Source organism: Strigops habroptila, chromosome 4 (genome assembly GCF_004027225.2).
Source record: "Strigops habroptila isolate Jane chromosome 4, bStrHab1.2.pri, whole genome shotgun sequence".
Taxonomy (NCBI): domain Eukaryota; kingdom Metazoa; phylum Chordata; class Aves; order Psittaciformes; family Psittacidae; genus Strigops; species Strigops habroptila.
Genome location: NC_046358.1, coordinates 33,025,541 through 33,051,217, shown reverse-complemented (window position 1 = coordinate 33,051,217; position 25,677 = coordinate 33,025,541). Strand labels below are relative to the sequence as shown.

General features: G+C 38.0%; 2 protein-coding genes across 5 annotated transcripts in view; both read right to left on the bottom strand.

The window, feature by feature from the left end:
• STON2 (stonin 2) overlaps positions 1-1,988 on the bottom strand; it is a 74,763-nt gene extending 72,775 nt beyond the window's left edge. The window contains exon 1 of the mRNA XM_030481629.1: positions 1,787-1,988. The gene's annotated coding sequence lies outside the window, so the exon portion shown is untranslated. The remainder of the gene's footprint in view (positions 1-1,786) is intronic.
• A 7,938-nt stretch (positions 1,989-9,926) lies between these two features.
• The window catches only part of SEL1L (SEL1L adaptor subunit of ERAD E3 ubiquitin ligase), a 34,259-nt gene continuing 18,508 nt past the window's right edge, over positions 9,927-25,677 (bottom strand). The window contains exons 12-21 of one of the 4 annotated variants that reach the window (XM_030482063.1): positions 25,097-25,165; positions 23,770-23,847; positions 22,972-23,034; positions 22,154-22,241; positions 21,744-21,892; positions 21,014-21,179; positions 19,316-19,390; positions 18,024-18,196; positions 14,318-14,446; positions 9,927-13,923 (exon numbers count right to left, since the gene is read on the bottom strand). In XM_030482063.1, the coding sequence (XP_030337923.1) occupies positions 13,720-13,923; positions 14,318-14,446; positions 18,024-18,196; positions 19,316-19,390; positions 21,014-21,179; positions 21,744-21,892; positions 22,154-22,241; positions 22,972-23,034; positions 23,770-23,847; positions 25,097-25,165 (1,194 nt within the window). In that variant the 3' untranslated portion in view covers positions 9,927-13,719. Of the gene's footprint in view, positions 13,924-14,317; positions 14,447-15,993; positions 16,315-18,023; positions 18,197-19,315; positions 19,391-21,013; positions 21,180-21,743; positions 21,893-22,153; positions 22,242-22,273; positions 22,670-22,958; positions 23,035-23,769; positions 23,848-25,096; positions 25,166-25,677 lie in introns of those variants that run through there. The other 3 variants (XM_030482064.1, XM_030482065.1, XM_030482066.1) reach the window with 3 other exon arrangements.

Sequence of the window (25,677 nt, the reverse complement as noted above, 5' to 3'; positions counted from 1 at the left end):
GGCAAATGGTATGTTAGATCTGCTTGGGAGTTACTGCTACTTGCTCTGTACTCGAGACCTCCGCAGGAGTATCATGAAAAAAGTATCATGAAAAGCCTTTAATGTTATATAGAAAAAGTCAAAGACTTACCCAACAAAAACATGATATTCACAGCAAAATTCACAGCAAATGCTGCTTTATATAGCGATCAGTCAAATCTGAAAATTCTTGGAGAAGAGAGAACCCAGCCATTTTAGAAACTAAGTATTTAGGAGAGTCGTAAGTGTTGCATAATCCCATGTAATACACCTTACTGGAGAAGCGGGACACTGCTCTTCAAGCTCTTCCATGATAACACAAACTTCGTCTACTAACATCAACCTGCTTACCTGGAAAAATATTAAGGCAAAGTCAGAGCTCACCTGCCTGTGTAACACCAGTAACATTTCAGTCCTTAGCAGAGGAAATAAGAAATCAGTCACATGCCGCAATTACTGCACACAAGCATTTTGCAATCAACCTGTAGTTTGAAATTTACTTGCCCGAACTAGTAAGTTTACAAAACGCACGTTTCACAGGAGACAAGAATGATTCATAGCTGATTCACAAGTAAAGAAATGCCAATGTTTGCCAAATTTTTGCCTTGACAATACTAAAAATGCCTTCAAGTCAGCGAAGTTATTCTAAGGATAATTCCCAGCAAAAGGTGCAACTAGGTATGGGAAGACATGAGCTGTAAGGCATCACCTGACCTAGCCCAGCAGACGAGTGTTTTTTTCTAACCTGCTTCCTTCTGAAAAACTGAAGTCTCAGAAAGGATTAAACCATGGGGGGAGGGGCAGGAATCAGAAAAGTTGAGTCCAATTACAGCCAATTAGTCAACAAAGCAATTAAAAATCAACACAGGAAAGTGGAGTTGCGGTACAGAAAGAAACATGAACTAGGTAAATGTGTAGGAAAGGGGCTGTCTAGTCATATATCAACATAAAAATCCACTTGGCATAGAAATACCTAATTTGAGCTTTTAAAACCTATAATTCACCTAGTGTATTCAAACGAGACGACAGAAAGATAAGTGGTGATTTTTCTTTGCTTTGCAATATCTTACCCGCAGACAAACATTTCAAAAGCAGCACAGTTCAGTAGACTCAAGCAAGGAAAAATCCAAAACATGAGTAATTGCATGGAGCAGCTGAGGGGTAGGTGGATATATGCAGCTTCCACATGTCGCTGTTAATGACTCATTAACCCTTCTGCAGACACAGAGTAATGAGCTGCTAGCACTTGCACAGAAACACAGCGTGCATTATTACAGATCCTAGAGGAGAGCCCTGACTTGGGAGAGGATGGCCGGGGGTTGCTAGGCTGCCTATCACAAACAGTCTTTCACGCAAACAGCCATGAGGCGGGTATGAGGACCGAGAGAGGGGCACACACGGCACGCTGAAGCTCGGTCCAGCCGGTCAGGGCTGGGAGCGGGGCCGTGAGCCTCGGTCAGGGCAAGGGGCTGGGGCGCGGGGGGGAAACTTGGGCTCCACCGGGCACGCAGCAGAGGCCGGCCCGTCTCCGAGCCGCAGGGGGGTAAAGCGGTCGCGAAGGCACCGAGGGGAAGGCGGTTGCCCCGGCTCTGCCAGCGGGGCCACCTGCCTTCGGTTTAGGTTTCCTCGTCTCTGGTACCTGGGACTCCTCCGCCTGCCCCTGCGCTCCCCGCAAGCCGGAGCCGCTGCGCCCGTCCCTGGCGGTCAGGAGGGGCGCGCACCCCCCCGCCCCCTAGCTCCCCCCGGCCCGCTCCCTGCGCGGACCCACCTGCGGCGGCGAGCGCGGCGCGGCGCTCCCCGGGTCACGGTGCGGACAGCGCGGAGCGGCGGCGGCGCGGCCCCGTCTCGTCCCGCCCCCCCGGGCAGCGGCAGCGCGGGGCCGCCGCCATTGGGCGCTCCCCGGCGGCGCGGGGGGCCGCGGCGCCGCATTGGCCAGGGCGGCCCGCGGGGCCGGGCGGGACCCGGCGAGCGGCACCCAGCGAGCGGCCGGTGCAGTCCTCAGCGGTGGGAGGGCTGGAACAGCCGGTAGTATCCTTCTTCCCGGAACGGATCCACCTGAAGAGATGCACGGCCTGTTGTTAAACAGGAGTCAGAGGCAATGCGCGTCGCTCCTGACGGACAGCAGCCCCCTCTTGCAGAAATGCACAACCAAACCCGAATGTGTAGATAGGAAAAATACAATACAGAAACATCATTCTGCTCGGGCTCATGCCACTGGCATGCTTAAATATGACAATAGTTATTTGTAACTAATAATTTTGTGTACCCGCTTCTAATACAAATAGACGTGTCTCTATTCTTTTGTTAGACCCTGACGGATTTCACAGATCAGCAAATAGCCCTGTAGTATGGATCAGTCAGGACTAACGCAACATCTATGAACCAAGTTGGTTTTAAGCTGTCAAATTGTAGTATCATTACAGACCTAAGAACATATAGCTAAAATATTAATATTATTTGTGCCTTTAAACATTTCAGTTTGCAATTTGTATATGCAAATGTCTTTATGGAGGCTTTAATTTGTAATTCTGCTACAATTTCAAAGCTTCCAATGAAAGGAAGAACGGAGAATGAACACGTGCATAAAAAACCACACACAAACATGAGCACAGCTGTGCACACACACACTCACTGGTGGATTCGGAGGATGATTCTGGAGAGTCACCACAGAGCTTCCTCCAAAACTGAACCTTGCAAGCTGAGAAAGATTAATAACCTTAACTAGATGAACTGGGACATCTTAAGGTGCTTTTTGACCTTAACCATTCTATGATTCTAACATTTACATTAAAAATTTATCATAACAGCCTTAATTAGTAGTGGGGACTGACTGTGAAAAAAATATTACAGAAATATAACTCTTCTCCAGGTGAACTAACAGTTTTTAAAGTGCTCATGTAAAACACTGGGAAAGTCTCAGATGAAAAGTGCCAGATAACCACACAGTTATGGTAACTGATGTTCCGCTTGGCAGTTTAGCATACCTGCTTCGCTTGATTGTGCCTCGAAGGAGCTTTCAAAGAGGGTTGAAGGTTTACTACTGGTACAGACCACTCTGCGGATATGAGTTAAAACATGTGACTCAAACGAAGCACGCCACTCAAAACCCAAAGCCCCCGTGGTACAAGTGGGGATACCGTCTGGTACAAAACGTTGACACGAGTGCCAACTAGAGGTGGTTGGGGGAAAATAATACACAACTTGAACATTCCCAAATTATTCGCACATCACGCATAGTCTTATCCAGAAGTGTAAAAAACCCCCCATGTTTATTTGCATATACCGCCCATTTTGCCATGAGATGTTTAGGCTGGTAGCCATGCTCATTTACATGCGTAAAGGTTAACTACAACAAGGACACAGGATAGTTCTGCTCAGGTACAACTGGTGTCTTTGTTTCGTCTCATAATTAATTCATGAATCGAAAGAACTACAGATTAGCTTTCCAATTGTTTCCCTCTATCTCCTCCATCTTTAATAAATACAGGGTCCGGAATAACATAATTGACCTCTGATGTACCAGCGTGGGAGAGATCCTGACTAGAAAGACTCCAAGACCATCAATCCTTTCCTGGTTTTGGTCAAGTCCTGAATCCCATTTCTTCTTTTTCTTTTTTCCTCGTTTGGTTCTGAATAGCAGCATCAGGATCAGCCATTACAGAGTAACTTTGCACAACAGTCCTATGAGCCTGTAGTCACAAAGGCAGCTACAAATGCTGTCGGGAACAGCCCAACAGCTCCAGTGGTTGCTGTATCTTGCACTGCTAAAAACACACAGCATGAAATTTCATGTAAAGGTTGTAATTAAGACCCAGTATCAGAAACACAAGTTATGTTTTCCATCTTTGCTGTCCTTTGCATCCTCAAATGTGTTTATGGATAGCCTTTAGATAGTTTAAAGGTTGAGGAAATGGATGTTTCTTCGTTTAAAAAGACATTAAATGAAGAAGGCTCGCATATAATGTATTGCTTTTTAGCACTTTTCCCTCTTTTATGTATATTAACAGGCTTAATCTGGCTCTAGCACTGATTACTTTTTCTGATATCAAGTAAATTGAAGTTCCTATATTTGACATCCTTTTAAATATGGGAGGGAGGGAGATGATTTAGAACATTTGGTTCTCTCAAACTACGCATTCCATCAAAGTTATTACACCATTACCACAGTATCAGACACCTCTGTTTAATACCATTATTCTACTTGGACTTGTAAGAAATTTTTACTTTTTTTGTTTCCAAAATACTTTTACTAGTAAGATCTAGAATGGAAAGACTAGCAGGTAACATACCTGCTACAGGTTTTCAAGTCGTCTTGGAATTAAAACCACAGAGAACACTTGTGTTCAGCCCTGAAGTGGTCAGGCAGTTGGACTAGGTGGTCATCATAGGCCCCTGATGTAACATTCTATTACATCAGAGAATCAGAAACAAAATTTCTACATTTGAATAGCTATACATTAAATTTCTGGGTGAAAACTACTATTCATACAATAGCAAGGGAAATTAAGATATACTTATCTTCTCCCCTCTCCCCGCACCAGCATAAGTGTGGTGGTGGTGAAATCACACACACTGCCGAATCTGGTTTGCCTACTTCGAATAGTTCTGATTTGAACAACAAAGATTATATCCTCCCATTTTCTAGAATGACATAATGTTGCATATAAAAATATAGTATTCTATTGCTGACATTCTGCCCTATGTTGAACATGTATTTATGATGAGACTCTACAGAGTCAGAGCATGTGACATCATAACTATAAACATACGTTCTTTGAAGGCTAGAACAATCCCAACTCTAATTCATTTTGAATATACACATCACCTGACTTTTTGTTCTTCTAACCTGACAGATAATTAGGGTTTAAAATGTTAATATTTCATTATAAAGACAATTTATTAGTAATTCATTACATCTTGGGAAACTCTCAATTATGTTTTTATTCCAACACAGAACAACAATTCACAAGCAAGCTTTAGTGGAGATTTAATTGAATTCATCAGTTAACAGAATTCAATATACTTCATCATATTAAATGAAGTGAGGAAGTGTGATTTAACCCTTGGTGGTATCCCAAGAGAGACCCCATTCAGAAGTGTACAGAAGCACTTCCAGAATTTTTTACTGATCTGGACCTGCTTCCACAATTAAATCTGTACTTCACATACTCTATACTGTATCACAAAGTACAGCCTTACAGGAGTGTTTGTTCATGCATGATCCTCAGCCCATGGGTTGATATTGACACAACCCAAAGAACAGTAAGAGAAAATAGATGTGTTGTGCCAAGGATTGTTTGCTTAGCTTCCTTACTTTGTACATATGTAGGTGACGTGAACAGCCTTTGCTTCAGCCAACACAGCCAAGCCTGGAAGATCATAATTCAGGAGAGATTCGTGTAACTGTATGTCTAAGTTACGGCAAGATTAGTTTAAAATCCATAGCTCTAGGCAAAGGCACTGTTTCCAGCATGGTAGGCTGTCAATCTTTTGATTGTCATATTCATAGGCTGGTCATTTTCCCCAAGGAAAGCAATCACTCCAGTGTCCAGGCACCTTTGTTTTGCCATGTAACAGCAAACCAAAGTATTCAGTAGCTGCAGAGCATGTTCTGCCTGTGATTTGACCAAGTGAAGAGTTTGTAGAATAGCAGTGCTGGGAGTGTTATGGCTAGTGGAGAAATTTGGAAGTATCAAATGCTTAACATAAGCAGCACGGGGAGAGCTAAAGGCTTAATGAATGTGTTCATTTATGTAACTGGAAAACTTCCTTTTCTGTACCTGCAAAGTCTATGATTTAGCATCTACAAATCCAGAGGAGACAGTGGAAATATATTTTATTTGTACTTAGATAAGGAATATTTTTTTGAATTGACAGTCTATCTTTTGTTCTAGCACCTTTCACAGTACCAAAGAAAGGACTAATAAGACACTAGATTTGAAATGTTAGAAAAAGGGATTTATTTTTAGTTTACTTTTCTGTTCAATTTCAGTATTTATCATAAGAGTTCTTCAGTTCTCAAGCAAAGGATTATTTGCCAACTGTTTATAAAAGCTCTGTTTTATGATGCTGAACTACTATCACCAGAAACATTTAAAAGTATTTCCCCTCAATCCATCTTTTGGAGCTGTACTAAGAATGACAAATGTAGTGAAACACAGACTTTTGGGAGCCTGTAAACTCAAACATAATAACTAGGCCTCAAACCAAAACAGTAACAGAAAGAAATGTTACACGTGCAAAGTAAATATTTTTTGTATCTCTATGGAGCTTTTCACTGAATATGCAAGATAGCAGAGTAGGCAAACATAGTTAATATATAGCATTCACTGATATCATTTGTTAGTTGAGAGATAATACCTTAATGAAGAAACCCTTCTGTCCTGCTTTCGAGAAATTCTTACCTACTTGCACCCTTTGCCCTCCACAAAAAGACCAGACTCCTAATAGAAAACTCATTAAGGCTGTTTGTTTAGGAAAGGGGCAGAAAAAGCCAACACAGCTGCATGCAGTGAGATCACCACATTTATCTCACTGAGGCTGAATTCTTTTACTATAGTCACCTCCCTTCTGCGCAATGTTTCCCAGATTTCAACAATCAAGTCAGATTCAAAATTATTTGTAATATATATGAAATCCTTTAGTTATCCAGTTACAGATGAATATTTAACATTACACTCTGGATTCCACAATATATATCATTTTGGTGTGCATATTTTGGTGTGGCTGTTCTTCCTAATGGGACTGTACCGTCCTATAAGCAATCTGTGAAAACTAGAGACGGAACTAAATACAACTGGAAAAGAATTAATTCAAGTCCTCTTGATTTCACAGCATCAGTAACAAAGGTAATCAGCTACTGGAAAAACTCACCAAACATATAGATTTTCAGGACATTAGCCTTAAAATTCAAAGTTGGATGATTCTCTAAGGAGTATCTATCTTATTTATAATTCAAAGTCATAAACCTTAATCTGGAACATGCCACAGTTTTAACATCAGCTATAATAATGACTTGAAAGTTATTGAAGTGTATTTGACTTGGAGTCTATGAAGCGTATTTGATGTTTTCACACATCCATTTTTAATACTACTAATGCAAGCAAGCTTTTTCTTTAACATCGCTGTTGAATAGATCTGGGGAAACTTTCCAAATTAAAAAAAAAAAAAAATCTTATTTAGAAGCACCTAAAATGCTATTAATGGAATTTCAGTATATAACAAAGTCCAGAGCCTACCAACTTTAGGATTGCACAGAAATAAATATGGTAAAATACAGATTTCAAACTATTTGGATAGCTCAAATCTTTCACCAGATGGTCTCAGTGAAAATGCGATTTTAAAAGAGACTTTCATCACCTATTGCTAAACATTTTCACTTGCTTTAGTGGGAGTTTGTACTCTAAGAAAATCTGGATTTAACTTTGCAAAAGAGTCACCATCCTGGAAGCTGTGCCCAACTAGTATGTATTTTATCTGTACGTAATATTCCAAAAGATGTTGCATTACAGTCCAGTATGACAGAAGGTTGATGGACACACATATTGAAAACCCTTTAACAGTCCAGGGAAGGTAATTCTTTACTGGGTCTTTCCAGAAGCTATAGTGATTTTTAATTTTGGACTTTTGCTCTATAAATATGAGAGAAATAAGAGCACCGAATTATCTTATTTCAGTAAGTTTCTGAAGCTCCTGTAACCACTTTTTTCTCTCGCAATACATATGCATGTGTGTGCACATACATATGTGCTCCCATAATGTGACAATGACTGAAACTGGGTAAGTTACTTCTTTCCTGTTCGCTGAGGCCTGAAATACTTTTAACAACTCCATTTGAGTCACCATTTGATATCTGCTGCCCCATTGTGGCTGAAAACACATACACCAGGCACAAATTTTTCCGTGTGCAAAAGCAAGTAATCAGAAGCAATAAAAAGAGGAAAAAATTCGCATGAATATTGTACAGAAATAGAGTCACATTCATAAATAACAGATGGGAACTGGAACATCGAATTCTACAGTACAGTTTATGCCCATATTTAGGAGGAAGAATGAGTATGAAGAAAAACAAGCATAGAAACAAAATAATAAGCAAATAAAGAAAATGCCTGATGATATAATTGGAATAACAGAATTTAAGTGCTTTGTGACACAAAAATTAATATTCTTCCAAATTATTTTCAAAAATCTGGAATTGCAAGCCCACGTTATGTGGAAAGCCCCAAAAGTTGGGTAGCTAAGAAATAAAAATGTGAGCAACCTATCTCTTAAGTGGAGGTCTGCCTGAAATGCTGCTGCGCTCAGAAAAGCTTACCAGAACAATTGGCAGTGGCACTGATACCTTTGGGGGTAAAAACATTGTCTGACACTCACTACAGAATTCAGTTACTGTGCTGTGGAAGTTAAATCACATTTACTTCTTCCTACCTGAAATGCAACTACAACAGTGCTCCATGTCCACTTATTTTTCTTTCTGAAAATGAAAGTTAAGACTAGATGTTAAAGTATTACCTGGATAGATAGCACACCTCCTTCAACTTAGCTTTGGAAGAAGTCATTTACAGTCTCATGATTTTTTGTTTTTTGCAACAAGTAGACTAGAGAGACTTTTTCCTCAATAATTCTTTATAAACATAGGAATTGAAATCAGGATTCAGAAATGCAATTAAGCTAATGATCATTTACAGATGAGGAAGAACATTTTGGCATTACACCAAATAACACATTCTAACGAAACAGGTGTTACAGGTTTACAAACTACACTTTCTATTGATATTTTCATTTTACTAGAAGTGTTTTACACTTAGACTGAGAAGAAAGCAACATAAAAACCAATCAAGCCACCAAACCAGGAAACCAAACCAAATATGCTAGTTTTTGATGAACATTATTCAGTGGCTCTTTATTAAAAAAACAAACATCTCCCACCTTCCCCCCCCCAAAAAAAAAAAAAACCCACAAAAAACCCCTAAACCAGACAAATCCAACACTCTCCCCACTTTCACAGCTATGTATATACTTAGTACTCTATGCCCACCACCGAAAACTCCCTATTGATACAGGCTACAAGCCAAAATAGGGTATCTACCCTTCTGACCAACCTCACTTGAACACACTTTATCTCAAGCCACAGACTCTTCGACAAAGTAAGGGATGGTCTCACTAAGCTTCAGCTACATTAGTCAGACCCAGGCTGGTTTTAGCACCAGTTGTTTCCTACCTGCAACAAGTGCTATTGGCAACAGTTGACAATGCAGGGAGCGTCCAAATACATCAGAAAACTAAGTAACTTGGGCTAATGCCCAAGACAGTTCACCTACTGATACCTTCCATAGCTGTTATCATTGCTCCCTCACCCTCCTTACTTTCCTTCTCCCCAATTGTTTTCTTCCAAATTAATAAGCACATTGAAAAGCAAACCAACATAATAAATTTACGAGGGAGTGTCCACAGGTAGAGCGTGAAGGGATGAGTGGGTTGAAAAAGGCCTAAAAAGTGAGCAAACATGTCAGCTTGGAGTATCTGTTTCTAGTCACTGTATTATCCTTATATTAGGATTGAAAATGCAATAGTAATCCTAAGGATACTGGTCACTGTTCTCAAATCACACAGCAGCTCTGGGTCTGCCATGCACAGTACAGATGCTGTATATACTGAAGAAAGGGTCACACACGCACACATATACAGAGGGCAAGTTTCTAGCACAGCTGAAGATACAGTGCATAATTTTCTATTCCCCTTTTCGTGCACCTCCAAAATTAACAGATTTATTTTGTTTTTGAAGAGGAAGTGAAAGAAGTATGAGTATCCTTATAGAAATCCGTGATGCATTTAGCAATGGCATATATCAGTGCATAAGACTAACAATTGACATCCTTTTTTATCAGAACCACTGTGAACGCTGAGGGTAACCACACAGGTGGTATTTTTATTTCACAAGATTAAAGATACAGTACAAAATGAATCTGTACATCTTTCTATTAACAGAATTTGTTTACACAAATATATTACATTTGACCAGCCTTTATACTGATTTTAAATACAAAATAAATTTACAAAACTCCTAACAAGACCCTTTAAAGAACTGCAGCTGATAAAAACAAAGGGCTCCCCCCAATAGTCCCTATTTGCCGTATGCATTTGCAGTAGTTCAAATCAAAGTAAATCTTTTTAGTTTAATATTCTCTGAAACAAAAATAGAATTTCAGTTCATTGTTGCCTATTGAAAAAGGAAGCAACTTGCAGAGGTGAGTGTGTTCCCCTTTTATAGGCCAAAACTAGCATATAATAGGTGGAAATTAGATAATGCATAGTCTTAAAAGTTCTTTCACAATCCATGTTTTAATGTTCTCCAAAAAGAATAACATCTGATAGCTGGGTGGTTTTGGTTTTGTTTTTTCTTAATAAGAGCAGCTGACTTACGAAAGATGACTAAAAAGTGAGTAAAACTGTCTTGTAACAGTTTTATTGGGATGTTTGTATCAAAAGCCTTATCTTCTATTGCATTGTCCCACAATGGACAATATAAAGCAAAAAACAAAAAAACAAAAGTATTTCAGCAGACAGCTCTGGGGCAGGTTTCAGAGTGATGAACTACAATCCTGTTTTCTCAACAGTTCAGTGTTTTTTTCAACCAGCAAGTGTGTTTGATTAATAATTTGAGATGCAGAACATTTTCCCCATATCTTTCCACAGTTGTCCTACATGTAAAACTCCCACCGACAACAGTTACTGCTCTGTAACTGTTTCACATTCTCTGTGCAAGGAAAGAAGAGCATGTGTCCAAGAAGGTCAAATAGGCAAGCTTTGGCCTACATTACTACAGACAAAGAATACAATTTTTCCATTCAAAGCATGCTGAACATAACCAGAAAGGCTTCTCTTAAATCAAGTTTCCCTTCTAAAACACTTCTGCATATAAACTGCAAGACAACCTGTGTGCTACCAAAAGGGAATAAGTTCTTCACTGCAGTAAACTGAGAAACCCAGCTCCTTTAGGAAAAAAGCTGCTTGATAAATCGAGTGCACAAGAAACATATTGCTAGTAAGAGTTAACTACCCTCAAATGCAAGTTTCAGAACAGAGTAGCAAGGGATTGTCACAAAAACTTAAGCCATGTTGGAGATAACTGATTTGAACTTATTCTTTAATCCCTGAGTTAACTCACCATTACTTATGGTGAGTACCTTTCTACTACTACCACTTCATTCAAATGAATGTCATCTGAAAAAGTTAGTGGTAATAATTTGGTGGAAGGGAAAAAAGCAGGAGAAAGACTTCCTTATTGCTTCTTCAAAAGGCAGTTCTTTAAAGTGAAATAACTTGCTGATCTTCAATCGTTTTCTTCTGCCGATTTCTTGGATGTAAAAATGCATCAGGTTCAGTGAAAAGTCAGCTATAAGACTGTCACATAGCAGCAATGATGAAAGATTCTCATGCAAATAGGATAGAGCTTTTAGAATTTAGTTCTAGTAGATCAAACCACCAAAACATTTTAATAATGCAGTAACAAAATTGTTAAATGTCCTAAGAGACCAATACCAATGAACCAATGTTATTTAACTGAAAAGCATTTTCCATATAATCTTTAATTTATTCATGCCAAGCTAAAAAAAGCTATTAAGTGACAGAGGCAAAAATATTTCAGAGGGAGTGTTCAGAAATCACACATTTTAGAAATGCACCTGGGGAGTGCTGTACACTTTAGACACCAGATTTAAGTTCAATACTGTTCCATCTGCTAATGATGATTAAGACTGAACAAGACATTCTTCTATCACATGCTGCAACCCTCCAAACTAAAATGAAAGATTTGTCTTCACATGACCAGTATAAGCATTTTGAAGTACTGAGAAGTTCTATCTATATTTTAATACTAGTCATCCATGACATTTCAGTTTACAAAAGAGTGTATTGCTAATCTCCTTTCCCAAACTACAGATCTATTGTGCAGTCTCCTTGCAAATGTACTAAGTATGAAACCATAACAAAATCTCAATTCTAAATAAAGTGAACTGATATGTTGCTGCACCAATCCAATGGAAAAAAATTTGCATGAAAGGAAGCCCTTAACCCTTTAAGCACAACAGGTTTTTTCATAAAGCAGCTAAAGCCTCCTCATTTTCATTTGTATTTCATTTAGCTTTAAGACAGTATATTTAGAGGATTTAATGCTAGTACAGAAACAAGTATTTCACTACCATTGGTAAATAAGAACAGAAACTTCTTAATTTCTTGCCTCTAAGCTACTCCCCACTGCTTCCCACCCCCAAATCCTGAAATTATAATTCAATGAAAATCCTTACTAAGTGAAGATTCCACTTGCAGTCCAAAAACATCAGTCCACAGGTCGTGTTCTTTACACTCTTTAAAAGGCCTTTGCACTGACCTGGTGATATCAGGAAGCCATAAACCATTAGTCATCTTTCTCTTTGGGTTTTCTTGTTAGAAGCGATCCTCCAGATGGCACAGCCAGATGTTATTTTGACTTTCTCATGTATGCCAGGTACAAGAGAGGTTAGAGACAGCCAGAGCACTGATGTAATCTAACATACGATTTTTATCAGTCAGCCAAACTTTGAAGTAGCATCACTAGCATTTAGTAAAGATCTTTGGGGCCCTTTTTTGTAGATGCATTAAACAGATGCTTTCATGAGATACCACATCTTTCCTTATTGCAGTGCAGATCACTTACAGGATTGTTGAAAATTAAATACAAAACTTCCACCTCTAAAACCAAACAAAAAATGTAAGCTAACTCACAGATTTCTGGCTCTGTCCTTTCTTCAGTGTCCGCAATAATACTGGTGCTTTCTGCAGCCTAGACTCAGCCTCTTTGTAAGAGCAAATTTAAATAATTTAGGAACACTACCAATTTGGTTTTATGTTTTAAAGTATTGCCAAGTGTGCAGGCTCCAAAAAAATTCTAGAAGGATGCAAGATCTGGGCACCATGTGGATAGTTTTTAACTGTTGAGCTTTACAGACCCAATCTGTCCCAGTCTGCCTCCTGGGCTACATACTGTCTGCTGAGAACTGCCTAGTCTAGACTAAGGGGAACAGAGGAAAATACTCAAAAGAGCACAAATAGAGAGTGGTATGTTTGCTGGCTAGTTCTACAGAGTTTATAAATAATCCATGTTAAACCACCCAAGGCAGCATAAAAGACCAAAGTGTAGGAAATATTAAGAAAATGAAATAAGGATTGTAGAAACACGTGGGATGGAGATCAGAATATAAATTCATACAGCTCTAGTCTTTTTAGAGTTTCAATATAATTCAGCTTCTTGGGACTTAAATAGGCCATAAAATTGTTATTACTTTTATAGAGGGCAACTGCTATCAAACAGGCAAAAGCCTTCCATTGCTAGCCTTCTGCTATCTCTAGAAGACGAAAAGGACTCTGAATAAAGAGGAACTAGATACAGCAGGCAACAATTTTGTAGTAGCACTCTTGTGTTTCCATGAAAAAAGCCATAGTGTTATTCCATTGGCACTGAAATAACATTCGAATCAGTTTCAATAGAATTTTCTTATCCCTGAAAAAAGGCAACATTCTAAGCAGCTTTCAGACTTTTTTTTTTTTTTTTCCTCAACTTCTTTGCGCCTCTTTTGGGGGAGGGACCATTGAACCAAAGTCCTAAATCACAATGAAAACTGTTCCTTTTGGAAAAATCCAGTTCTTTCACTGAGGCTTTTGTTGCTATTGTGGTGGTTGATGCTCTGGTGGTGGTTCTTGTTGAGGCACAGCTGGCCGCAGTCCTGCTGGTCTGGGAATTGCCTGATGTTGCCTTTGTCTGTAAGCTATAATTGTTCCCAGAAGCAAGGCGATGATGGTCATAAGGTAAAGATCCCACTCAGGCCCCAGCAGCTGGTCCATATCAACATGTGAGAATACCTCCCTTATCTGAAACAAGAAGTCCACATCATCATATCAGAGAGCAAGAATGGGAAGTTACTTTGATTTTAAATTTGACTTGTAACATTTTTTCATGTACAAGTACCAGTTGCTATCTGCTTAACTTTGATAGCAGATAATCACGGATAAGAACAGTGAAACAGGTTAGGGAAATTCTCATCAAGGGAAGAACAGCTGTGCACATTTCAGTTTCACACAGTTGCACAAATAAGAAATAGGAATCACAGGTTCAGTAACTTTCTTAGCACACACCACCACAAAACACATCTAAACTTTTCAGAAAGCTCAAGTTAGACTTCTACTTAAGTAAGATTACAAGACAAGCTTCTTTTAAAATGGAAAACACATTTGTTATTTTTTCTTTTAATTCTGCATAACTTACATTGATTTCTCGTACATACTGCAAGGAATAAATCACTCTAAGCTTGCAAAGTGCTAGGAAGACTGGAACCTGAGCATCTGGGCTTGCTTCAGCTGCCATGTCATAGAATCGTTTTGCGAGATGAAGATCCTAAAGTTAAGAAAATACAAAGCTCAATTTTGAAAAACTTAAAAAAATAACCATAAAACATACAGCTTTTACTGTAAGCTATTGTATAGTGTCATTTGAATGCAAGGTGTTTGGTCAAGTCAAACATCCATTCAGTAAAATTACCCCTTTTTTTGAGGGATGTTCACCTTTGACTAGGCAAGTAAAGGGAAGCTTTGAGCTGATGCTAGAATTGAAGCTCACAAACAGATTAGTATTTACATATTCGACCCATGCACTGTAAACTAAGGCACATATTTAGGTAACCCTGGTACACTACATCATCTCCAGCATCACACCAAACATGAAAGACTAAGAAAGCACAAGCCATGAAGGAATACACAGCAGCAACCCATCCCAGTATGCCTGCCGCATAGCGCAGCTTCTAACCATTTCTGCATGTAACTCCTAAATTAGCTTTCACTCCTTATCCAAAATAAACATAACTTGCATTAGTGAGGGCAGCCTGGCAAAAGCATGAGCACAAACTTTAGGAAGAGCTTAAATTAGTGTTCTCTTCTGTGGTAGTCAGAACAAGAAGGTAACTGTAGGAAGAACAGCGGATACATGTACCTGAATAGTTTAACTTTCCTTGTTTGTTTGGGGTTTTATTGGCTTTGGTTCAGATACATACTGTGCAATGTTATGACAGCTGGATATAAACTGCCTATGTTCGCTCAGTGATGTGAAGGGCAGGCCTGTGGAAGACTTACCCCTAGAAGTGTGCCAAGTTGGACACTTAAGAGAAATCTCCAGGACTTCATGACTAACATTCATTTTATAATTTTATCGTGATTATGAAATACCATAAAGATTTTCTGCTCACTGACACAGTAAGCTTGGTTGCATAACATATGTGGAAATAACAGTATGAAAATCACATTATGTGAACGAGATGTACTAGCTCACAATTTTAGCATTTTAATTTAATAAAACAACTCTGAATAACCCTTGAGCCTGGAAAGACTGTCTTCTGTACAATGTTTAAAAGGGTTTCCTTATCTCCTTCATGTTGTGGTAGTATAAGTGTGGAAGCAGAATCATGGCTTATTTTCATTTCTTATTAGCAAGCACTTCATTCTGGTTATACACTCTTCACTCTCACTTGACAGACTGTGAGTACTGTTGGAATCTGAGCTTTAACACACAAATGGCACTGAAATACCATGCCAAATCTTAAGAGAAGACCATGAGAAAATTAATTTGTTCTTATTTTGAGCAGTATATGGAAACAGTCTTCATTCTGACATGCAGGCTCAGGAAGTGGACAACCTGAAATCTCACACGTGTACACTGTCACACACTTCATAGATTGAAAAGAGTGTAACAATGTACATGTGTGAGATTTCTGAAAGGGCTTAATATTTGACATTGACCTGATGAGTCTGAAAACCAACTATGTACATGAAATACAGCATAGAATGCTGTATGTAAGAAAGACTATTTATTCAATAAGTCAAGAGAGAATAAGGTAAAAGCCGTTTGGGAAAAAAAACCAATCAAACAAAACCCAGGAAGAAATACTGTACTGATTCAGGATTAACCAGAATGAATAGTGACCTGAACTGAAATTGTGCAGGCCACCTTATTGGATCATTCTCCCTAACTTTAGAGTGCTTGCAGTCTTAATGATATGGACACGGGGAGGGAGTAAGAGTACGCATCCCTGCCTTTGACCGACTAAATCGCCATTTGTCAGATACCACAGTGCTAAAAATCCTTATATTCCTTTCCAGAGGCCTCTAGTGGAAGAACGGACTTCAGCGGTACCCATCACACGCTACATTAGGAAGCATGATTTTTTTTTTAACTGTCAGTCATTTGGTGCTCAAAATTCAACAGCTTCCGTTCTGGGAAAGGGAAGCCAAATATTCTTTTGTTTCATTCAAAATTCAGTCCTAGCCTTTTTCCGAATATCCTAAGCCCAGCCCTAGTCTTACATAGTCAGCCCTAAATCTCCGTTCTCTCATCTTACAGTTGTAGAGTTTTAGGATGCAGCAAGTGAAGACATTATACATCTAGAATTACCAAGCCTGGTTTTATACACAGAACTTCCTTGCTTAAACATTCTCAGTGCTTCTTTGCCATATTTGTATTAACTATCACTTTTTCAGTCCAACTCTTCCTTCAATAGTGGATCTGTATGAGAGGAAGGTATTACTCATCTGCATAAAGCAAGGCTGCACATGCTGATCATGAGCCCTTGTGTACTCATTTCAGCTATCTATGTGTAGCCATCTCTGCTTCAGGTTGGAGAATACTCTATGCAAATACAGCATTAGGACTCAGGTTTCTCAAATTCTTTGAAGTTGAGCTGAACATGACGTAATAGTATTTTCAACATTTTATTACATGCTCTAAATTGGGCTATTTTCAAGGCAGAAGCAAAAGAAATAAAAAAAATCCATGTCTGAAAGGATTTTTTTTTTTTTTTTTTTAAGGAAGAAAAACTGTAGCACTGTTGCTTTTAGATGCAGGCTCATTTTCAGAAATTAACTAATTTTGAGGACTCAGTTAAAACCAGAAGAGTCCTAAAATAAAAACTGAAGATAAGCTTTAGAAAGAATGCTGTTTGTGTACTGTGTTGTCACTTTCACAGCTAGGTCAGTAAGCAGTTTTCAAATGTTGATTGCCTGGTGCTCCCAAAGTAACAATATTGACCCTAAGACTTGCCCTTCTCTGTTCTGACCTTTTGCCATGAATTTAGGGGAAAATCAACAACAACTGGTCTTCCAATAGACCAACAGAATACTTAAAAGGTACATACCTACACAAAAAAACAAATGTTGAAGGTCACTGGAAATAAGGAAAATGAGACTACTTTTTACAGTTTCAGGTAACCCAGAAGATACTGCTAAATACATGCATAAATTGCATGCCTTAATTGTACATTAAAATAAGGTAGGCTGCTCAAAATTAGTATGCAATTATTAACTGCATTATTTTGACACATACAAGAATGTATTGCTCTGGATTCCATAAGTTTTACTTAACTCTTGGACAGCGATGCACTATCAGGCTTCCTAACAAAACCAGATACACTGCCTTCTTTTAGGCAATGTAGTTTGTAAACCAAATTGTGGCCTAGCCTAATTTGAAAAAACCATAGCTAATAATCACATTGTTGTTGGTGCTTATGGTTTGTTACTTGAAGATGCACAGAACTTGTTTTCGAGATGTCATGATAGAGAACAAATTAACCAGTGTTTTGGATGACGAGAACAATTTTGTGCCAAAATACTGTGAACCTGGAAATTATCTGCATTCATTTCATTACACTTCAAAGTGTGGAAAGCTTTACTCAAGCACACGGCACTCTTTTTGTCAATCCTTGCAATCTTGGGCAAATAGTTTTTTCCTGTCTATGCCTCATTTCTTCACATAGGCAAGTGTGAAGTGGATATTCTTCTCCGTTTGCTATAGGAGAATGTATTGGGAGACATGCTAATTCCTACTAAGTGGTTATACAGTGCACAAAGCCCAGTAGTGGTTATGGACTTAATCTAATATTAGTAAATGCACTGTAATAAAGCAGACTATCAGCCTACAACTTACTCACCTGCTTGATGCCCAATCCCTTCTCATGCATGTAGCCCAGATTAAACATTGCTTGAGCACTGTGCTGTTGCTCTGATGCCAGTCGATAGTGAATAAATGCAGTTTCATAATCAACATCAGTACCAAAACCATAAAAATGGTAATCTCCGAGTTTAATTCTTGCAACAGTATATCCTACAAATCAAGAAACAACAAAAAAAATCAGATAGCTAGGCAAAGAAAGCCTTGTTAGTTTCATAGGAAGCTGCAATAAGGGCTTTAATATTACTTTTCACAGTTTCCACGAATTGTCTTCCCTTTTCCCTCTCTTACAGACAGTTTGGCTTTGTTGTGTTGTTTATTTTTAATTTGGTTTAGCTAACCAGAACACAACTGATTTTTATTTTCAGGAAAGTCTTTTCCTAAGTAATCCTACTAATATTTTTATTGCTATTTAGTGGCATCAGCTGAAAAGCCATGTCATGTTGTTCATAGTCACTTATTACAGAAAAACTTCTGATTTACTACATGGTCAGTAAGGGCTCCATCTTTGTTTTTGAAACAGAGGCACTTAAAACTTGAAAAATAAAGTCTCTCAACATCATTTAGAAATTGAATACTTAACCATTCCATTCTCTCAATTCCTAACTTTCTACTAAATGCCAAGCAGGTCTGAAGAATTTCAGACAAAACTCTTTCGCTCCACTTACAGGATGCACTTGCTCATAAGTAAAAAGCTAGAAGACAGACATTAATGAAGATGCACCTGTATGGAAGTTAGAGACCTCACACTGAGATATTTTATGATTTAAGTTTTGCATATTTTAGGACAGGATCACAAGCACCAGAGTTTAAACTTTGGTTTGCTGGATATCAAGACTGCATTGTTCATGACTGAGCTCTGCTTGCTTTGAATAAGAAATTGCATATGACAAGTACCAAAATCCTGAAGATTACTTTGTATCTATTTTCCAAGTGGATTTATTTTTAGAAAAATCAGTGTAATCATTTGTAATGTTGTTTAACACTGCTCTATAATTCTGTATGGAACAGCAAAAGAAACACATTGTACAGATGTGTTTTAGTCCTTTTAATCTTCAGGATCTCAGAATAGCTCAGAACTGCATGCATATTGCAATGGCATTATAGCTTAGAGTGGAACATAGAACAGCAACTACCCTGTGTCAAATATAACTAATGTTGAACTGAAGAAGGTAAGCTTTCCCTCCCTCCCTGTTTCATAAAAAACATGAAAACAAACATTAATGGCTCTACTAAAAATAAAATAACTGGAATTGTGAGGTACGGACATACCTTGAGAAGCTGCTCTATTCCAGTGAAGCAAAGCTCGAGGATAGGTTTCATTTTCTTCTACTATGCTAGCTTCTTCTAGAGGAGAAAGTAACTCAGTTAAACAGGAGCATGGCATATGCACACAATACCACAAAAAAACACCCCCATGCTTACAGTCAGTCCGCTGAAATGAATTAAAAACTTGAAGTCATCTGTGCTATAGCACAAACAAGATTCAACCCATCTGAAACTTATAAAAAACCCTCTTTCATTTATGTGGTCTTCCCATGCATCTGCCCATAGAAGAGCTAGGAACAAACTGTATTATTTCTCCCTGAAATATTCCTTACCAAGTCTCTCTCCCATTCCTGCTGTAGTTGATTCTGAAGCATACTTGAGGAATGCCAGAAAATGTAAGTCTTACAAGCACACAATTTGGGCTCTGAGAAAGATGCACTCAAATATAAGGCTAAAGTATAACCTATAGTTTGACTATCTAAACCCCCACACCAGTCAAGTAAAACAAAGGCTTAAACTCTTTATCCAGCCAGTGACTGAATATTTTACACATATTGTGCTACAGCTGCTTCAGAACAGAAATTATTTTACTTGTCCATGTCATAAACGGAGGGTTGCTGAAGTATCAGAGTTCAGACAGTTCAGAGGATAAACTCTTTTTCATGTCTTGTTTAAGTATGGTTTCAGCTATACTATCTCAGAGTTGACATACAGATTTTCTGTATAAAGTGTATAAAATAATTTTAAATTCACCTCCAGTCAAGATGCAGATATATCTGAGTAATCACAATCAGAATTTTAACTCAGAAAAAGCTGTTATTTCTTAAGTATGCACTCCTAGTCAAGATGGTCATTGCTGTAGCTTATCTAAAAGTGAGTCATTAAGGCACCTTTGAAAAACATTAATAAAAAATTAAGATGTTAGAACAGCTATTGATGGCTGATATGCTAATTTTTATATTAAGATATAAAGCCCTAAAGATGGTAATAAGAGTCCTAGATTTCTGGATTTGAGATCTCGAAAGTTTAAAATACTGTGTTTTGTAGTTTCTAGATAGATTTGTCGCTTGTACTTCCATTGTTTCCCTATGACCTTAAACTCTAAGAAATCCAAGTTCTAGCCACCTAGGTTGCAATAAGAGATCTAGGACAAGTTTTTTCAAGTCTAACAGAACCAACTGCCCAGCTCTTCATCCCCGTTTCAAGAGTAGTACGAGTAAAGTTACAAAAAACTTCAGGGGAGAGGGGGAGGGAAGAGTGCTGAGAAAAGACATAGCAAGATAAAGAACAAAGAAAACTGAAGCTTGTAGGCAAGGCATAGTAAAAGCCAAAGGTAAAACTAATGCAATTCCTACTTTTCCTGCTTCACAGATTTAAAAATGTTAAGGCTGTGTTTAGGAAGTCCAGGGAAGAGACTCTTCAGTACTGTGCAAGCCTCTAAAGCATTTTCTCCCTATCCCATTTTTAAATCCTCTAAGTCAGAATTTAAGTGTATTTTAACTTTTAGGCCAGAAAGTTATCCTTAGAGGTGAAAATTAAAACTGACTGCTTTCCAGTGGGAAGAGCAGGCAAGAGGACAACAATCTCACTGAAGTTCTAACTGAACAAGAGTAATTTTATCTTTGAGCACCCTAGCATTCTACCAAATGGGCTACTGCAGGCCAACTCCAAAAAAAATTCAGTACAGATACAGGTCCTTACTCTGGTCAAATATGAAAGCAGCATTGCTTTGTGCAACTTCGTAGCCTTGCTCTGCCAGAAGAAGATACTGAACCACAGCAGAATTTGAATCACCATCTTTATAGCTGTTGTAGGCAGTCATCAGTCTTTCAGACCAACGCCCCCGTTCACATACGTTCTTAAACAACTGCAGGGGAATAAAACAAATATGGGGGAAGACTGGTTGTTAGCAACTTCAGAAATTTAGGTTTTACAAGATGTAAACCTTTAACATTCAAATGCCTGTTCAAAATATTTACATTTCACAGGAAAAACTTGATAGATTAATTCACTTAATAGATTAAGCCTGCTTAAGACAGGCTTACTTTAAGATACAGGTTACTAAGCAAACACATGCCAAGATTCAGATGGTTACTCAGAATTATTCTTAAGATGAGCTTTTCTGTTATACTTAAACCCATGCTTAAATGAAGAATTTGGTACTTACAAGTATTTACTTCGTATTACATTCTTTTGATTTTCTTCAGAGTTAATAAAGCAAATACAAACTTGCCATATCAACATATGAAAACAGATTTTTCTCGTGAGATACAAATGAATTTGATAATATATCACTTTGCCTTTTCATAGCCCTGGCTCTGCAGTCACCAGTGGATTTTAGCCAAGACAGATTTCCTACATAAGCTTACATGGTTATATTCAACTTTTTGCAAGCCAGTATTATTTGACCCTTATAAATGGATGACCTTACTTCAACAGCAGTATGACAGGATCGCATCACTCCAGTGCCAGTAGCATGCATTTGAGCCAGATTATAAAATGCAAGAATATGGCCACCCTGGGAGGCCAAGTTGAAATACTTCAAGGCTTGTTTATAGTCTCTCTTGACTCCAATGCCATCTAAAAGGAAGAGTAAGTCATTGCTATTAACCCCTCTTGAAAAGCCAAGTTGTATGAAATACAGTATGTACTTAGTCTTTAAAATTATTAAAGAAAACCACTGTGAAAGTGTTAAGAAAAAACAATAAAATATAAAGTCAATCCAGTTAAACCAACCTACATGCTGTATATATATACACACACTTCTATTGCCACCTAGTGAACAGTTACTGAAAGGGCAGACGCTCAGACCTGGCAAACCATTATTTTGATGCCACTTACTGTAATACATGGAACCTAGTTGAAGCTGTCCATCAACCCATCCCTGTTCTGCAGCCTTCTGGAAATACTTCAGTGCTAGCTCATAGTTCTGCAGGAAGACACGGTCCAGTCATCAGAGCCTTGCAATACATCACAATTTACATAAAGAAAGACAATAGGCGTGTATGCATATGTAAGGACAAATCTATATTACAGAAAAATTACAGCAAGATGTTCTATTCACCTGGTCAAAATTTGGAAACAAAAAATGAAACACCCTACAATGATATTGGCATGTCTTGAGTCTGTAGCTATCTCAAAGCTGGCATATAGCATTGCTATCAACAGTTATGCATCATGGAACGGATGCCGTGTTCTGTTTCTAGAACAATTACTTAACTTACTTTCTCAACTTTGGGCTAATACAACTTTTAAGTACCTGTTCACATAGTTAAATATAAAACATTTGAAAAGAAACCTCATGGGATAAGCCACAAGGCACACGAAATAATTAAAAGTTTCAAAGTGTTCCTCCGCTCTCGGGAACAGTTTGGATTTCTTTTATTTCACGAGAAAATTAGATCCAAGTTCAAAACTGCTAAAAATTCACAGTTATGCATTTCTCACAGCTTCAGCAACATTTTGAACTTAGAGGGAACTTTGCATGTTTCAGAGCTGCTGACTCCATAGTGATTTTTTTTATTTTATTACAGATTTCCTCACGAAGTTTTCAATGTAACAGAAATCTTCATAAATAAGTCTTTTGCAGCACTTCACTCCAGAGAAAAAGTGTGTTGACAACAGTTACACAATCACCTATGATTAGAAAAATGACTTACCACTGGAACACCTCTTCCGTAAAGGTAAGCCATTCCTAATCCACTCTGTCCAACTGGGTTACCCTGAAAACATAGGAAAACACTTCTGCAAAGAAAGGCAAAACCTACAGGTGCATCTTTCAAACTTATCTTTAAAATCACTAAAACAAGCAGTGCTTAAGGTATATTTGTTTTAACTTTGCTCCTAGCTAATAATAGTTATTTAGGCAGAAAATAGCATCTTTGGTAAATTTTATTCAGTAATTACACAGGTAGTCGAAAGGAAAAAGGAAAGCTTTCAATACTAGTTAATAAAGTCTGCTGTGCACTTTCAGAATGTCATACAAAATTTATAACCCACACTCACAGAAAGGTGGGGCATTAATAACTTATTCTTCTTCAATTTTTCCAAGTTTGAGAATGCTCCAGATGCTACAGAAGCTCCCAAAACAACTACAGGAAACCTGAGAATCTGTCTCAATTTAAAAGCAGCTGTGACAATACAGGTTCAGATTAATGAAAACTAACACTTTACAGAATGTCAGGCTACTTAGGTGGTCAGTATTTCATACTGATGCCAGCATTCATGAGAGTTAGACTCCTTGTACTGAACATAGCTTCATTAACCACCATGATCAGAACTGAAGGCAGTTTCTTACATATTCAGACAAGCAGGGTTGAATTATGGGTTAATCTGGGAAAGAAGTTGGGAGTAGGTATATGCATGTGGAAGTGCACAAAAAGAAGCATTTGCAGCATTTCTGAGCTAATCAGCTTTTTAGTACACATGCTGTATTTCTAGCTTAAAGATAATCATACCATATCAGCAGCTTTCTTGAAATACTGAAGAGCTGTTTCATTGCTCTGAGGTACAACATCACTTCCTTCTGAGTACATCTGAAAGAGAAAGGTATTATTGAAGAACAGCTGAAGAAGTCAGTTTAGCATGGAGATCATGAACCATCTTCATTTTGCGTATGAGGGTGACTATTGCACTATTAGACTATTCTGACTATTACATTACTGAATAGTCATTAAAAAACTTGCCCAGAAGCAGAAAACACATCTTTAAACTGTAAAATTCAGATTCAGAGGGTTTAACTGTCAAAATGGAGAATGAATTTCCCATAAAATTAGAAAGTTTTCACTAAAATACCCTTCAACTTTGAGTTCTACCAGTGTGCAGTAAAGAACACAAGCAAAAATTTTGTGAGACAACTGGAAGTCTAACTACACTGGCAGTTAAAATACCTCTTGAAAACAAAGCAAAAATTAGTTACTAAACCCTGTTCATTTCAGCATTTATTAGATAGACTCAAGCAATAGAGAAAGCAGAAACCTGCAATTCCTCCTGTTGGGTGCCTTGACTAGCATATTATACTATTTTTTTCATGTTCTAAGGACATGAATCTCTACTGCAGTGACAGCCTGAAGATGAACTAGAGCTGCTGCTTATTGCAGCATAACCTTAAAGTGTACTCAAATAGAGCAATAAGGATTTAGCTCCTCAGAGGGTGAAGGTATCCTGCCACCTAGATCTCAGGCAAGTGACCTAAATACCTAAGCAGTAAGATACTAACATCACCATTAGCAGCTTGTCTATCGTGTTTTATATTAAATAAGGATTTAAATCTGAGAAAACTGAAACAATGGCCCACCTTGCAGACAGACTCAGGCTTTGGTTCAGAGTACATGCAGACCTATTGGCAACTCTGACTCAGGTGCCTCAGTTTTCTACAAGGAATAAGAATACAGATGTCTTTCCCCTTTCCTTCCTGAACTTCATATTTCCCAATAAGAAAAATGTTGAGAAACTTCTGTCCAACACACTGGAGAGCATAGGGGCCTACTCTGAATTTTCAACTCTACCACAGAAAAAGGACATTTAGGTATTTAACTATTTGATTATTTTTTTTTTTAAATCTAGTTCAAGCACTATTTTGAAAACACAAAAAATCCTAAAGTGAAGTAGAAAATTTAGACTAGACATAATAGACTGCAAGAAAATTCAAAACAGTAGCAGAACTGAAATGCTTCAAATCCAGCATTCAAGTTTTATATGGCCTGATATCAGAAAGTAGGAAATATTTATTATTTTTCATTGAAAGGCAGTCAATTTGCTTACTTTTGAGAGTGTTCATCTTACCTTTCCTAGAAAGGCCATGGCATGTGAATTGCCAGCATTAGCTGCTTGATTGAAGTACTCAAACGCTCGCTGTAGGGAAGAAAACAAGAATTTTAGCCACCATGACTATGGTTTGAGTACCTTTTCTTGCAAATGGAGCAGAGTTTGTTTGCCAAGTTACCAGGTTCTTCTGGGGACAAGAGTTATGGATCCCACCTAATTTAATATATGTAACAGGGTTCCCCACTTATAATCAGAACACTGAGCTGAGGAAAAATAAATATAAAATAGTAGTATTATTTGCAGTATTATTTGTATTATTTATACTGTATTCTATTTATAATAGAAGTATTATTTGTAGTATTATTATTTGTAGTATTTTTTTATAAAAATACTACAACTGCTATATGGTACAAGCTACACAGGTAAATTTTGTTTCCTTATTGTAGCTCCAAAACCTTGTTTAGAAGAGGGCGATCTCCCAGTTCCTATTCCCAGTTTTACAAAGAGATTGGTTATACTAATTCTGACCCACTGACAATCTCTGAACCCTTCTAGTGCAGTCATTTTAAGGTATTTTAAATGCGATGACCATTAAATGA